Source organism: Schistocerca piceifrons, chromosome X (assembly GCF_021461385.2).
Source record: "Schistocerca piceifrons isolate TAMUIC-IGC-003096 chromosome X, iqSchPice1.1, whole genome shotgun sequence".
In the NCBI taxonomy this organism is placed as follows: Eukaryota; Metazoa; Arthropoda; class Insecta; order Orthoptera; family Acrididae; genus Schistocerca; species Schistocerca piceifrons.
Window position 1 is genome coordinate 107,878,273 of NC_060149.1, and position 14,350 is coordinate 107,892,622.

Here is a 14,350-nt window from a genome sequence, read left to right on the forward strand (position 1 = left end):
CACCCACCATTTCTTCACATTCTATAGTTAAATTTATTAAATTAAGCGATTTTTAAAGAATTTAACAGCTTTTATATAGTTAAAATAATTTAAAAAGGAGGTGTAATGAATGTAGACGACGTTGGTACCACTGCTGAAAAACATTTGCTGGTGAAAAAGGTTGATTCTATTTTTGTGTTAACAGATGGTGTTTTGTTTACTGTCAGCCTAACCTCACTTTCCAGTTTCCTGTACATGTGCTCGGTACCATGTCTATCATTGTTGTAAAAACTCTGCTGACAGTTTCTGCTATATTTGTGGTGAATTTGTGGTTAAAAAAATAAAAATAAAACACCAAAGAAACATTACAAACTTTGGATCTAAACTTGGTGATCAAAGTAAATCTTGGGCGACACATAAAGTATGTTATGTGTGTGTTGAAGACCTGAGAAAATGATCCAAAAAGGAGAAAAAAAGCCTTTAGATTTGCTGTTCATATGATATGGAGGGAGTCAATAAATCATTCCGATGACTGCTACTTTTGCAGTGTTGATATTACTGGTCATAATTCGAAAAACAAAAAGGTAATAAGCTACCCTAACCTTCAGTCCGCCATCCGACCAGTAGGGCACGGTGTAGATTTGTCGTTTTCTGAACCACCACATGATTTAAATTCTATTCCAACAGGACTATTTTCTGATGTACAATCTGATTTAGATGAACCACAGTTTGTAAAGGCTTTGCCTAAAGATGGACCAAGTTTTAAGTATCTCTGACAAAAGTTTCTACACCTTGCAGAAGCTAAACTAAAAGAAGGCATCTTTATCGGACCTGACATTAGAAAATTGATGTCTGATGTTAACTTTGAATCCACAATGACCTTTAATGAGAAAGAAGCACGAGTATCATTCAAGCAAGTCATTACAAAGTTATTAGGACACAAAAAAGACCCAGAATATGTTTCTATTATAGCTACAATGTTACAGAAGTTTAAAACTTTAGGATGTTTGATGAGCCTGAAAGTTCACTTTTTGAACAGTCAACTTGATTACTTCCCGGATAATATGGGAGATGTTACCGAGGAGCAAGGAGCATTTTCACCAGGACATTAAAGTGATGGCAAAACACTACCAAGGCCGCTGGAACACCAATACGATGGGGAACTACTGTTGGTCACTTCACGAAGAAGTTCAGCAAGTGACTCATCGTAGAAAAAGCTACACAAGAAGCTTCACAGAAAAAAGATACAATAATACAAACTCAATTCCAGCCGACAAGTGAAACCTCTATTAACACTTATCATTGTTTTAAGCAGCTTAATGTAAATACAAACTATGCTTATGTTGTAACAAAGTGTTTCATTAATTTCCCGTTTACCGTATAGCATAGAATTTTTATACTACATAATAAAAAGCATATTGCTCGAAAACTATGGGCGATATGAAAAAACTAAGGCTAGATTTGGATTCAGTTCATTAAAATCTATAAAGATCAGCTATCAAAGTAGGAAAAGTTAAAAAAAAATTGTCGTTGGCCTGTGCTATCTACACATTAGTGGGTATTACAGCCAACATTCTCAGATGTTTTATCAGAAAAATCCCACACGTCTTATACTATGGGTTCAAGTAATTGCATCTTTATCACATGAATTTCCCCATAGTACGCCATCACCTGTCTGACTCCCTCCACCCACACACAATGAAGTAGTAGTTGTTCTATTTCTTCATCTTCGTCACCAAAATCTATCAGTGGACAAGTACATATGCCCAAGAGCGAGGAAATAATTTTAACGTAAATATCTTTAACTGTGCGCCTGGAATATCAACGGAAAACTTTTTTCCAGAACAGAAACATGACAAAAGGGAAAGTTGAAGATCGCTGAGTACACAGAAGAAACTATATAAAATTTCAAATGAGCAGTTCTGTTACATATGATCGGTGAGTAAATTTCAGTGATTTATGCTTGAAGACTGTCATATAGATGAAGATTAATATCAATTAGGGAAATGCAATACTTTGTCATAAAGATTTTGTCAACAAAGAAGAACTATGCCATTTGTTGACAATATATGTTTATAAAATTTATACCAGTTGAACATCGTCTAATGATGCTTCTTGGAGTTGTATTCTGAAGTTTCCCATCACATGTTCGGCTTGCTCCTACATAGAATCACATACTCACTGTGCAGTGGATATTCTTGGAAAACATGAAGATCTGTGTCCCAACAATTCCAGAAGTTTTCTTTGTTTATTTTATTACTCTGACACATAAGGGTAACTGTGTGATTCATAAGCAACATCAGTTTATCACTAGAAACAATCAAATTCCAGCAGAGTGTCTGTGAAAGCCCTTAGTTTAAAAGATCACAACTTCATTTCTATAAAACCACAATTTAATAATGGTGAAAATCTAAGCCCGGGGGCTGAATTTTCTTTACCCACACAATAAGACAAAAGAAGAGCACTATAGACCATATGGCAAGAGTCGCTGACAGTTAATGTGGCTCTTCCACGTGGTGGGTGCCTGGATTGTGTCTACAGCTGTAAATCCATTTTATTGGGCAAGAATATCCACCAAAGAGTTAAAATTTTGTCCTCTGATCTTTATTTGCAGATCAGCCACGGAAAATTATATTTAAATTATCAGTGCTCTATGATGCGACAGGATAACTGCAAATAACACGCAAGAACTACCTCTGTCTGGTGTGCAGCATTGCATTTACATTGTAGTTGCCTTCCACAGCATGGAGAAGTTTTTAAAGTTTTTAGCAGTGGTTCTTGTATATGATGTAGGGTCATCCTGCCACATCATAAAACACTGATAATGGACATGCATGTTTCTGAAACCAGCTGAAAAAGTTAAAAAATAATGTAGCTGTTCAGTGTATATTCTCTGTTTACATTTTTTATGGCAATACAGCAGTGCTTCGGTGTTAGGCACCTGTGGTCTTCAGTGAATGTTGTGACAGCTGTTTGCACTTCATGGTTCACATCTGGCAACATCACTGCTGACTGTTATGGATCTTCTCTTGTGATGCAGAGTACAGTGTGCCCCTGCTGCTGAATGATCACAAATAGCCAGCAGCATGCTGCACTGCCGTTATTGTGATCAGTAACACATGCCTCAGCTTACCACCGTGCACTGGTGCTGTCATCCTAAAATTATTTTCCCTTTTTGCTTCACCCTTACTACATAGTTTAAGTATATGCAACCAGCTTTCAATCAGTGGAACCTGTTAAGCATGTGACACTAGCAGTATGTGACAAATGCAACCATTTCATGTTATACAAATATTTGAATGTGGCCATGCGACTCATACATTAAATTTTATCCAAAGCACATTTACAGATGGAATGTTTCACATGGTTCAGTCCTGTATGGTGGCACAGCCAGTCTAGGAAGATGCATTCCAACAATGGATTTGACATTTTCAGTGTGCCCATATGTGATCTCCTTTCTAGAATACCACCATGTATATTTATTTATAGCAGATTTTAGAATGGGAATGTATCCTGATGGCAAATCACAATGTTTAACTAACTAAACAACAAATGTTCAAAAAAGAAGGAAAAGGGCCACAGCAAACAATATTTTGTAAGGCTGATTTTAAAACTGCACATCACTGTTGAGAATAGAAGCAAGATCTGAGCAGTTAACCTGTTCAAATTGGCAACTTCCCCATCCACAAAACAAAACCACATTACATTTATTTCTTTGGGGCCCAAATTTAAATTTGCATTCCTAATCTAACAGGCCAGTATAATTCCTAGTGTTCTCTTTCACGTGTACCATTTGTAAAAAACACACATCTTTTGGTATTGCAGCACTTGGCAACATAAGTATCTGATCATTGTCATAGGACAACCACACCAGTTCATGTGTATAAAGGAACATCATTGAATCATTTGTATTTTGTATACTTTTGTAAGTCTCAGCCAATCTAAAAAGTGCTGCATTCAAATACTGGTTGCTTTAGGGTTACATACAGTAATTCTTATCTCTTAGCAACTAACTTTGAATGCTCTTTTTTCTTTTAAACTGTTCAAATTTTCTTTTTTACATTAATTTTTACTGCATTGTCTAATGAACATTTGTATGGTTGAGATCGCTAGCATGCCAGCTCATCTTAACCAGAGAAATTTTCTCTATAAATATGACAATCATTTACAAATATTCTAACACTGAAGCCTAACAACAGTGGCAAATATTAAAAAATATGTGAAGAGTAACTGCCCCCTTGCCCCCCCCCCTCTCTCTCTCTCTCTCTCTCTCTCTCTCTCTCTCTCTCTCTCTCACACACACACACACACACACACACACACACACACACCTCTTTAAAAAAAAAAAAAAAGGTCACTATTACTATGGAGTTAAACAACAAGTACTTTTTGCTATGTGTATTGTTGCCATTTCTGCTACTGATCCATTATCTAATGCCTCAATAACATTTTAAAGTAAAGCTTACAAATGACTTACTGTCACATGAATAGCCTCCTTCAAAGGTATGTTGATCGTCCAAAAATAAGAATTTCACTTCAATGTATAGCTGTGAGATGCTTCATTTACATTTAGACTGGATGTATGACTTAACTGATCTGTAATCACTTACTGACTCTGGGCTAGCATTACGAATTGCTATTGCTGTGACTTTTCAAGCTTTCTAGTACGTGAACATTATTTTAGGTCATGAAAAATGAAACAATGATAAAACATCAGTTCATCCTCTCCTATTTTATAGGATATATTCGGGAATCTTATTTGGCTCTGCAGACATACTGGTCGCAGAGAACTTTAACTACAAGCAGTTTATTATGATCACCTCATGCTTTTGCATATCAGTTTTACCTACTGTATGCCTGGTTACATGTTGTCAAACCATGTCTTAAATGCATTTGCCTTGGAATATGAAGTGCTGGGTTTCCATTTTCACAGTCCTTTCTATGTACTTGTAAAATTAGTAGGCTGTTATTCAGAATATTAAAGAGAGATAGCCCTCAGGTGTGGCTTTATTTGCCTACATTTTTTAAGCAGTATGTGATTTCATTCAATAAAGTTGTGGGCACTCCAGACTTTTAAACTGATAAGGATTTTACAATGCCATCAAATTTATGTGTGTTTCCTGCTGCAAATAGGTAACTACCTTTCTCAAAGTAAGCCCACCTAGTAGTCCACATAATAATCCTGCAGCTTAGAAAGGTTCATTCCATACCACTGATTACATCATAGCCTTCACAAGACCTAATTCCATGAGAAAGACCTCTCTCAAGATACAACTATACACCAAGATGGTTAATTTAAATAACACAGTACAGTCCCAACACATATGGTCAATAACAAGCAATGCACATTGGTGGCAACTCAAGAATCATCTTCCTGGTACTTTATTTTATAATGTTCTGATCCAATATTTGATTAACGTAATATTAATTCATGAGAGATTGCTGTATACTAAGCAAGATATTCATTTCAATGTTGCAGGATGTTTGCCAAATCAGTCACCAAACATTCTAGAGTTCTACAGTTAGACACACATTTAATTACATTACCCAGCTGGATTTTAGAAATTTGTTACTCTCTAATACTTGCACTACTGTTTATACATTTAGTGAACAAGTGAAATATACAAAATAGATGACAAAAGTGTTTATATTACAACTACTACTTGATGGTACACAGTATATTTCAACACACAATCACATACAAAAATTTTGCCAGCCTATGGTGTAGTGGTGTTTCCGATCCCACTGTTCTGCTTTGACTACTAACGTAATGAGGAAGTTGCCTGTGATGTCAGCACCAAGTCCTTTTCTTTATTTGTTTAATGAAAGTTGAGGCAATAGACTGATCTGTGGTGCAACTCAAGGTCTACATTAAGTTAAGCTGTGATACTTTTGTTGAGTTGGCAAGCACAACTCCACCCAAAACTCCCATAGAGGTCCCACTATTTTCGAAGTTTAAGATATGCATAACTGACATGTCATGGTCACTCTAGTGATCATGTGGCACTCACAAATAGTGTAATTGTTGATAGCCAACAGGTTTCATTGTATTCTTTGCTACATCCTTACCCATGGACATTTTGTCATTAGTGTGTTTGTAGATCATGAATAAACTGTGTCTAGTCAATGTATTTTTTTTTAAATAAAAATGTGCCTCAACTTGATTCAAACAATCTGGAGCAATACCTTTGTCCAACTGCTTTCTCGAACTCTTCACTGCCTCTTATTATTTTTCCACTGTTTCCTTTTATTTTGTTCAGAAAAAAGTATTTTTTCTTCTTCTATGTCACACAAGCAGCTAATTATTAAGGAAAAATATGTTTATAGAGCAGAAGAATGTGTTCAGAAGAAATGTTCACATGCTGTATTGCTACCTGTTCTTCCATTTACTTATATTTCATGTAATTTGCTTTCCCACTAATAATGTCTCACTTTCTTTGTGCCTCATATACTTCATGGTTACCATAATACTCAAAGAAATACAAATGGTCACTGTTTTCCAATTAGCCAAAAATTCATCTACACATCTAACAATCAAAACAAAATTTACTCCACAGATGCTCTAACAATTAATATTTTTGTCCATGACATTGCAATGAACAAATGTAGGATTAATGTTATTCTTAACCCCCCCCCCCTCCCCCTTGTCAGTTTCATCTGCCTGTATCAGGTATTCCCACTCTGTGAAACCTGGTAGTTCGATGGAACACCTTGTTTATTTTGAAAGTTAGTAAAGTTTTTAAAAGTTACATAAACTTGTTTTATTCAGTGATTACTTCAGTTTTAAATCATAAATAATGACACACAAACAATAATAAAATTTGAAAAAATAGTATCATCACAATGTCAGAAAAATACCATGCTATTAATAGCTTTTCAAGGAGCAGTTATTCACTTCCTTCAGAACACAGTTTGGGAAATCCTGGTCTCTTGGATCACTTGGAAATTGTCATAGAAGCTCAAATCATCTTACTGTGTTAAATGCACACAGTTTTGCCCAAATAAGAAAAACGTCAATTTAATTCTTCTTACATTCCAGACACACAAAATTTCATTTAACATGGTGACTGCCACGTGGCTGCTTTTGGCCACAGCAGACAGCTCTGCTGTGGGTGGTGCTGGTCTCATGGCAGTCAACATGTTAAAAACAGAGGACTAAACCACCTTAAAAAGAACAATAAAAACCATATTAGTTGAGATTTCTGCATCTGTGAAAAGATCTATGCATGAAGCATAGAACAACTACCAGCATCACATCTTAGCAAAAGATTTGGCACAGAACTAGTGAATTCTGCTCCTATGTAAAATTGCTGAGTGGGTCTACGTCTTTCAGTCTAATATGGCAGATGAAGACAGAAAAACAAAACCCAAAGTTTTAAATTTCACGTTCAAGAATTCACTTACACAAGAGAATCATACATACCGTCATTTGACCATCTAACAGACTGCTGTATGGACAACATAGTAGTTAACATCCCTGCCATAGAGAAACAACTGAAAGAGTTGAAAACATATGTCACCAGGTTCGGATGGAATACCAATTAGGTTTCTCAAAGAGTACTCTATGGCACTGGCCCCTTATTTAGCTCGAATTTATCATGAATCTCTCATTCAGAGCAAAGTTCCAAGTGACTGGAAAAAAGTGCAAGTGACTTCTGTGTATAAGAAGGGCAAATGGACAGACCCACAAAATTACAGACCAGTAGCCCTAACATCGGTTTGCTGCAGAATCCTTGAACACATTCTCCATTCGAATACAATACATTTTCTTGGGACCAAGAATCTTATGTCCACAAATCGGCATGATTTTAGAAAGTATCGCTCGTGAAAACTCTGTTTGCCCTTTTCTCAAGGGCAACAGGCAGATTCCATATCTCTAGATTAATGGAAAGCATTTGACACGGTACCCCATTTCAGGCTGTAAAAGAAACTACTGATATATGGAATAGGTTCACAGATATGAGAGTGGCTCGAAGAATTGTTAAGTTATGCAACCCAGTGCGTTGTTTTCAATGGCAATTGTTTATCAGAAACAAGGGTATCGTCAAGAGTGCCCCAGGGAAGCGTGATAGGACCGCTATTATTTTCTATATAAATAAATGCTCCGGTGGACAGGGTAAGCAGTAATCTGCAGTTGTTTGTTGTTGATGCTGCTTCTGCTGCAGTGTATGGTAAGGTGTTAGAGTTAAGTGACTGTAGGAGGATACAAGATGACAGACTAAATTTCTAGTTAGTGTGATGAATGATAGCTAGCTCTTTTTATGTAGAAAAATGTAAGTTAATGTGGATGAGTAGGAAAAACAAACCTGTAATGTTCGTATACAGCATTAGTAGTGTCCTGCTTGACACAGTCACACCATTTAAATATCTGTGTGTAACACTGCAAAGTGATATGAAACGGAACAAGCATGTAAGGACTGTGGTAGGAAAGGTGAATGGTCAATTTTGATTTATTGAGAGAATTCTAGGGAAGTGTGGTTCATCTGTATAGTAGACCGCACATATGACACTAGTGCAACATATTCTTGAGTACTGCTAGAGTGTTTGGGATCCAGATCAGGTCGAATTAAAGGAGAACATCAATGCAATTCAGAGGCAGTCTGCTAAATATATGTTACTGGTTGGTTTGAACAACACTTAAGTGTTACGGACATGCTTTGGAAACTCAAATGGACAGCCTTGAAGGGAAAGTGAAATTCTTTTCAAGGAAAACTATTAAGAAAACTTGGGGAACTGGCATTTGAAGCTGAATGCAGAATGAGTCTACTGCTTCCAACTGGCACTGGTCGTAAGGACGATGAGGGGGTCTCATATGGAGGCATAACGACACTCACTTTCCCCTCGCTCTATTTAGAAATTGCACAGGAAAGGAAATGTCTAGTAGTAGTACAGGTACCCTCTACCATGCACCATATGGTGGATTGAAGAGTATCTATGTAGATGTAGGTATTACAAAACTACGATGGTAAAACATTGAATACTGGGTTGTTTTACAATCTGAAAGACTGAAGTACTCCTGATAAAATTAGTAATTACATTCAAATTAATATAGGTGCCAGAATCAAGTACTGGACAATTGTTAATACCAATCATATTACACTCCAGTTTTCAATAATTTTAACAAGTAAATTACCACAAGGTTACTACTGCTTGAAATTTTTTAGGTATTCATAAGAAAAACAGAGGGAGAAGCTACTCCCCTTCACTCAGCTACTGTTTGTCTTTCTTTTATATACTTTATTTGCAAATGAAGTAAAGAGTTTTAAATTAATTATGGTCTTTACCAGACTTTTTCACATTCGACGCATGGACAATGTACGTAATATACACAATACTATGAGGGTGTGCTGAATAGTAATGGCTCCAAATGTTTGGTTCTGTTCTCAATATCAGCTGAGGTATTACACATCATGCATATTACTTGGTTGACTTTCTCACTTTACTGACAAGCTGCAACCCTCTGCCAGCACAGGGCTCCAAATTTTAGTGTGAAACATGATGCTGTTTCACTGTCTGTGCACAAGAAACAGCGTGCTGTAATCTACTTTCTCGACATCTGTCAACAATTTCTTTTGTGTTTTGAGCATGAGGGTAATGGGCTTCTTAACAACCTTGTGACAGGTCAATGGAGTTCTGCAACAAAGAATCACAACCGCCAAAACTGTTCAAGACCGTGCCATCAGCAGACAAATCATGCTCACAGTGTTCTGGAATGTTCATGGTGTGCTGCATTTGGAAGTCATTCCTAAAGACACCACAACAAACTCTAAAAAAGCATGAATTCAAAGAGTATGTCCACACACTGAACACCCTGTCTTTCAGCATGACAACGCCAGACCATACACAAGTACTGCGACATCTGCAACACTCTGACACCTCGCGTTCACTGTTGTCGATCATCCTCCATACAGTACTGACTTGGTCAGATCCAATATTCATCTGTTTCCAAAACTTAAATAATATCTTCAAGAACTTCATTTTGACAGTGATGAACCAGTGCAATCAGAGATGAGGTTGTGGCCCCATCAACAAAGTCAAACATTCCAGAGTGATGGTATAAACGAAGTAGTCTCTCACTGCAAGAAATGTGTCCATCGCCAGGGTGACTATGCTGAGAAATAAATACGTATACATGAAGAATAGTGACATAGAATGGTAATCAAGTTTGTTTTATTTAAAATGCTTTTAGAGTTTTCACATAAAAAATTCCTGGGCATTACTTTTCAGCAGGCCCCCGTACTTGTCAGATTTATCTATTATGCAATACAGTGTTTCTGAATTTATCTTAAAGTTTTGGTTATTTATAAAGAGAAGCATACTGAAAATTGTACATACAGAGAATATTGCCAACTATGATTCTAGATCTCTCACTACACTACAGTTCAGTTCAGTCTTACGACAACCTTTATTTTGCATTCAAAATAGCTGGTCTTGCTTACTAATAAATAAACTGTCACTTTTCAAATCATCCTACACCCTGGTTTATATTACACCCACAATGACAAAACCCACAAATGTATGTGCATCAAAAAGAGCATATTACCCACATATCTTAGGTGACACTTTCCACTATATACATAACAAAACCAGAGGAATGTTAAAGAAATGAATACGAGTCAGTTTATTATAATTAATTAAATTTTAGAATAGGGACAGGATGGAATGCATACTTAATGTTACTGAAAATTCCCCCATTCAGGAATTTTAGATTGTTAGTTAATTTATATTCCCTTATGCAACAAGCACCTGCTTAAAACGCAACACATAGACAGAAAAAAATAACACTGAATGAGGGTATATATAATCAATTTAAAGATATTTATAATCAGGTGAGCAGAATAAATAAATAACAAGGAAAGCCACTGACTTTCACATGAACAATCAAAGCAGTACGAGGAAATTAAACTCATTAGGAAAGTTTCAGGAAGATGTGAGCATCAGCACAACTTATTATAGCCATATTAACTGATGGTATACCTTTCTTTAATATATTAAGTGAGCTTCTGGTCAGTCAATATGGAATTTATGAGAGAGATATCCAGGAACCATTTATACATTGAAATTTGGCGGCATTAAGGAACAAGAACCCTATTTTAAAATGATGATAGCTAACTTCACTCACTACTACTCACAAGGAAATGAATAAATTAAATCTACTGAAACAAATTTACATTTTGAGCATGTGACAGACAAAAAATTCACGATGTTATCCCAACCAGTTATACGTGGGCCTTCAGTTTGGCATGGACTGAAACATTATACAGCTCAGCATATTTCACACAGACATGGGTGAAAGACGTGAAAAGTGACATATACAAATTCTAGGGCTGCCATGGATCGAACACCAGGCCTTTGTTTTCTGGCACTTAAGTATAAACGCCAATTCTATGAAATTTAATGCGTGTAAAAACAGACGACGGATTAAGTGTATTCCAAAATGTTTCTACATATTCCTGCTGTTGGGGAGGGGGTATTTTTTTTCCACCTGGCCGCTACAAATACAAGGATTAACAGTGAAATGAAATTACACATGAAGGATTTCTGGCATCCGTTCGTCTCTTGATATAATCAACTGACAGTAAGTACTGATTTTTCCATAACATGGTATTAATTTCGACGGGGAGGAATCCCAATGGTAACGACTAAGAACACATTCGTCTAAGCATGACAAACTTCCACGCATCAAGCGATCATTTACACCACTGGAACACGACTTTCTCGGTTTTACTAACATGAGAAAGTATACCAATTTCCTTCACTTTAATTCTGTAAAATCAGCTGTCGCAGAAATTTTGATGTGACACCTAAAAAACAGAGACGCAATGCTAGATATCATCTTATATTCACTAAAGGGTGCGTACATACAATTATATTTACTTTTTAGTTCCTTCGAACCATATGATGAATGCCAAACGAAACTCACCTGGGGGTGAGAGCATATCACCATGAAAAACACGACTGCGGTACATGATGTACGCATGTTGCACAATAATGAAAACTACAATTAATAGTGCCTGAACGATATAGGCGTAACTATACCCATCACCGGGAACAATAAGCAATATTATTCTTCCATCTTATAACTTCATGTACCAAAGCAATTATAGCGAATTATATTTAATGTTCACAAGTTGCAACATCGAACAGTCAGTAGCACAATTGCTGATATACCGCGAGTGAAACTATACGTATCCGTAAATCGACTGACGTCTGTCACATAACCTAGCACGGCTAAAACCATTGTTTGCCGACTGAATGCCATCACAACTTTACTTTGGTGTTTTTTTTTATCAGGAATTTATTCACGGAGTATTCTACGAAACTTTAAATCGCGGACTATCGCTCCTAAATTCCGCTAACGTTATCATTACGCGGTTCGACAGCGAACCATACAATGTTCACTGACGTCTCGGAGCGAGCTTTGGAGCGGTCATAGAACATCTTTGGTCAAAGTTTACATACTTCAGTAAACTCGAGATATAATTTTGGGTCCATAATTCTATAATCTATTGCTTTATGTGTTAGTCCATATTTCAGCAGTTATCGAGTCTTCCCCTAGCGATTTGTTCTTTAGCAAACATATTATCGGTCTCTTTTTCTCTTGAAAATGAAAATTGTTATCTTTCACTATTTGATGAGACAAGAGGTGGTAGTTTTGAATGCCAATGGTTTTCCTATACCGTATTAGGCATGTTAATGCCTTGTGTTTTTGGTGTTCCCGTATGTTTTTCCACCTTATAGTTCCTCCATGTAAGTTAAATGAGTGAAGGTAGAACAGACGACAACAATCAGTTTACAATTATTTAATTTTACCTCAACGTTATCCCGAGTAATACCTGTAGCACCAGCGAACAACCACAAATCTCAACTCCCCTACAAGAAAATGCAAAACCTTATTTATCTAGCAATGGGGCTAAATAACCGATGTTATACGGGGTGTTCAAAAAGTCTCTCCGCAGTGCCGTATGATTGTTAGCCGCGCGTGCCGTATGCCGCAGTGAATATACCGGAATGAAACTCAGTGAAATACAAGTTATTAATTTATTGGATATTCATTTTTACTTACAAATTTTTCACATTAAATGTTGAAAGTGCCCCTCCTGTTGTTGAATACACAATTCAATTCGTCTAATCATGTTTCCAAACGCAAGCTGTAAGATTTCCTCTGTAACAGAAGCAGTGAAAGTGGGTATCGCAGTTTTCAATTCAACGAAGCATTTTGGGCGGTTATTACAGATAGTTGCTTTCGCTGCACCCCAGAAGAAAAAGTCAGGTGGCGTTACGTCAGGCGATCGTGGAGGCCAAAGTCCCTGCGAAATTATGCGATCACCAAAAACATCACCAAGCAGTGACATTGAAACGCGAGCTGTGTGCGCGGTTGCACCATCTTGTTGAAAATAATCGTTCAGTATTTCACTTAACACAAATTCTCCTATGAATGGGTACGGAATATCACTGCAGTATTGTTGTGCGTTTATTTTTTCGTTGAAAATATTGGACCCACAATCCGACGTCTAGAAATTGCCATCCAAACTCTTATTTTCACAGAATGAAGTGGTTCCTCAAGAATTCACAATGGATTTGCAGTACTCCACATACGAGAATTTTGCGAGTTCATGTACGCAGATAAATGAAACCATGCCTCATCAGTGAAAAACGTTTCATTAACAATATTCCGCCCATTTTGTTGAACGAAATTTTTGAACCATTGACAATAATGCAGTCTTATGCCATGATCAGTATTTTTCAGTTCTTGCACGACTGTCACTTTATATGGGAAAAGTTCTAATTTTTTCCTTACAGCTGTGTGGGCCGTTCCGACACTAACATCGATTTCCTGGGCGAGCTTTATTACTGACTTGTTCGGACTCATGGTCATTTTATCGGAAATATCGAGTAGTTTATCGTAAAAAGCTAGGACGACCACTTCTCGGTGCATCTGTCACTGAACCCGCACTTCGAAATTTTTGTTAATCAAATCTCGCACAGTATCGCGATGTGGGAGCGTTGAATTAATTGTTTGAAGAACTGAAACTGAGTATTTACCGCCAGCTTTGAACACTTGTTCGACTAAAAACACACGTTCTTCAATGATTAGCATTTTAACAGTGACAAAAACGAAACAAACGAACAAAGGAACAAAACTTAAATGTTCACGTCAACACGTAACGACACACACCAACGATACTACTGACGCTGGCTGAGATAACGAAACAGTGGATTTGTTGGGAGAGTCCACTTGAAGGGAAGTAACTCATGAAGGCGAACAATCGTACGGCATTGCGGAGCGACTTTTTGAACACCCCGTATTAGACGGCTTTATGAATAAGCTATTCCGTAGTTCTTCACTGCAGAGTAGCACTATGGGGCA

General features: G+C 37.0%; 1 protein-coding gene across 2 annotated transcripts in view; it reads right to left on the reverse strand.

Annotated features, from left to right (window-relative positions):
* Positions 1 to 14,350, reverse strand: part of LOC124721590 (transcriptional activator protein Pur-beta) — a 336,588-nt gene that overhangs the window by 127,699 nt on the left and 194,539 nt on the right. Inside the window, exon 1 of one of the 2 annotated variants that reach the window (XM_047246640.1) lies at positions 11,903 to 12,392. The exons of the other annotated variant lie outside the window; for it this stretch is intronic. Within the exon in view, the coding sequence (XP_047102596.1) occupies positions 11,903 to 11,948 (46 nt within the window). The 5' untranslated portion in view covers positions 11,949 to 12,392. Of the gene's footprint in view, positions 1 to 11,902; positions 12,393 to 14,350 lie in introns of those variants that run through there. 2 annotated transcript variants of the gene reach the window in all.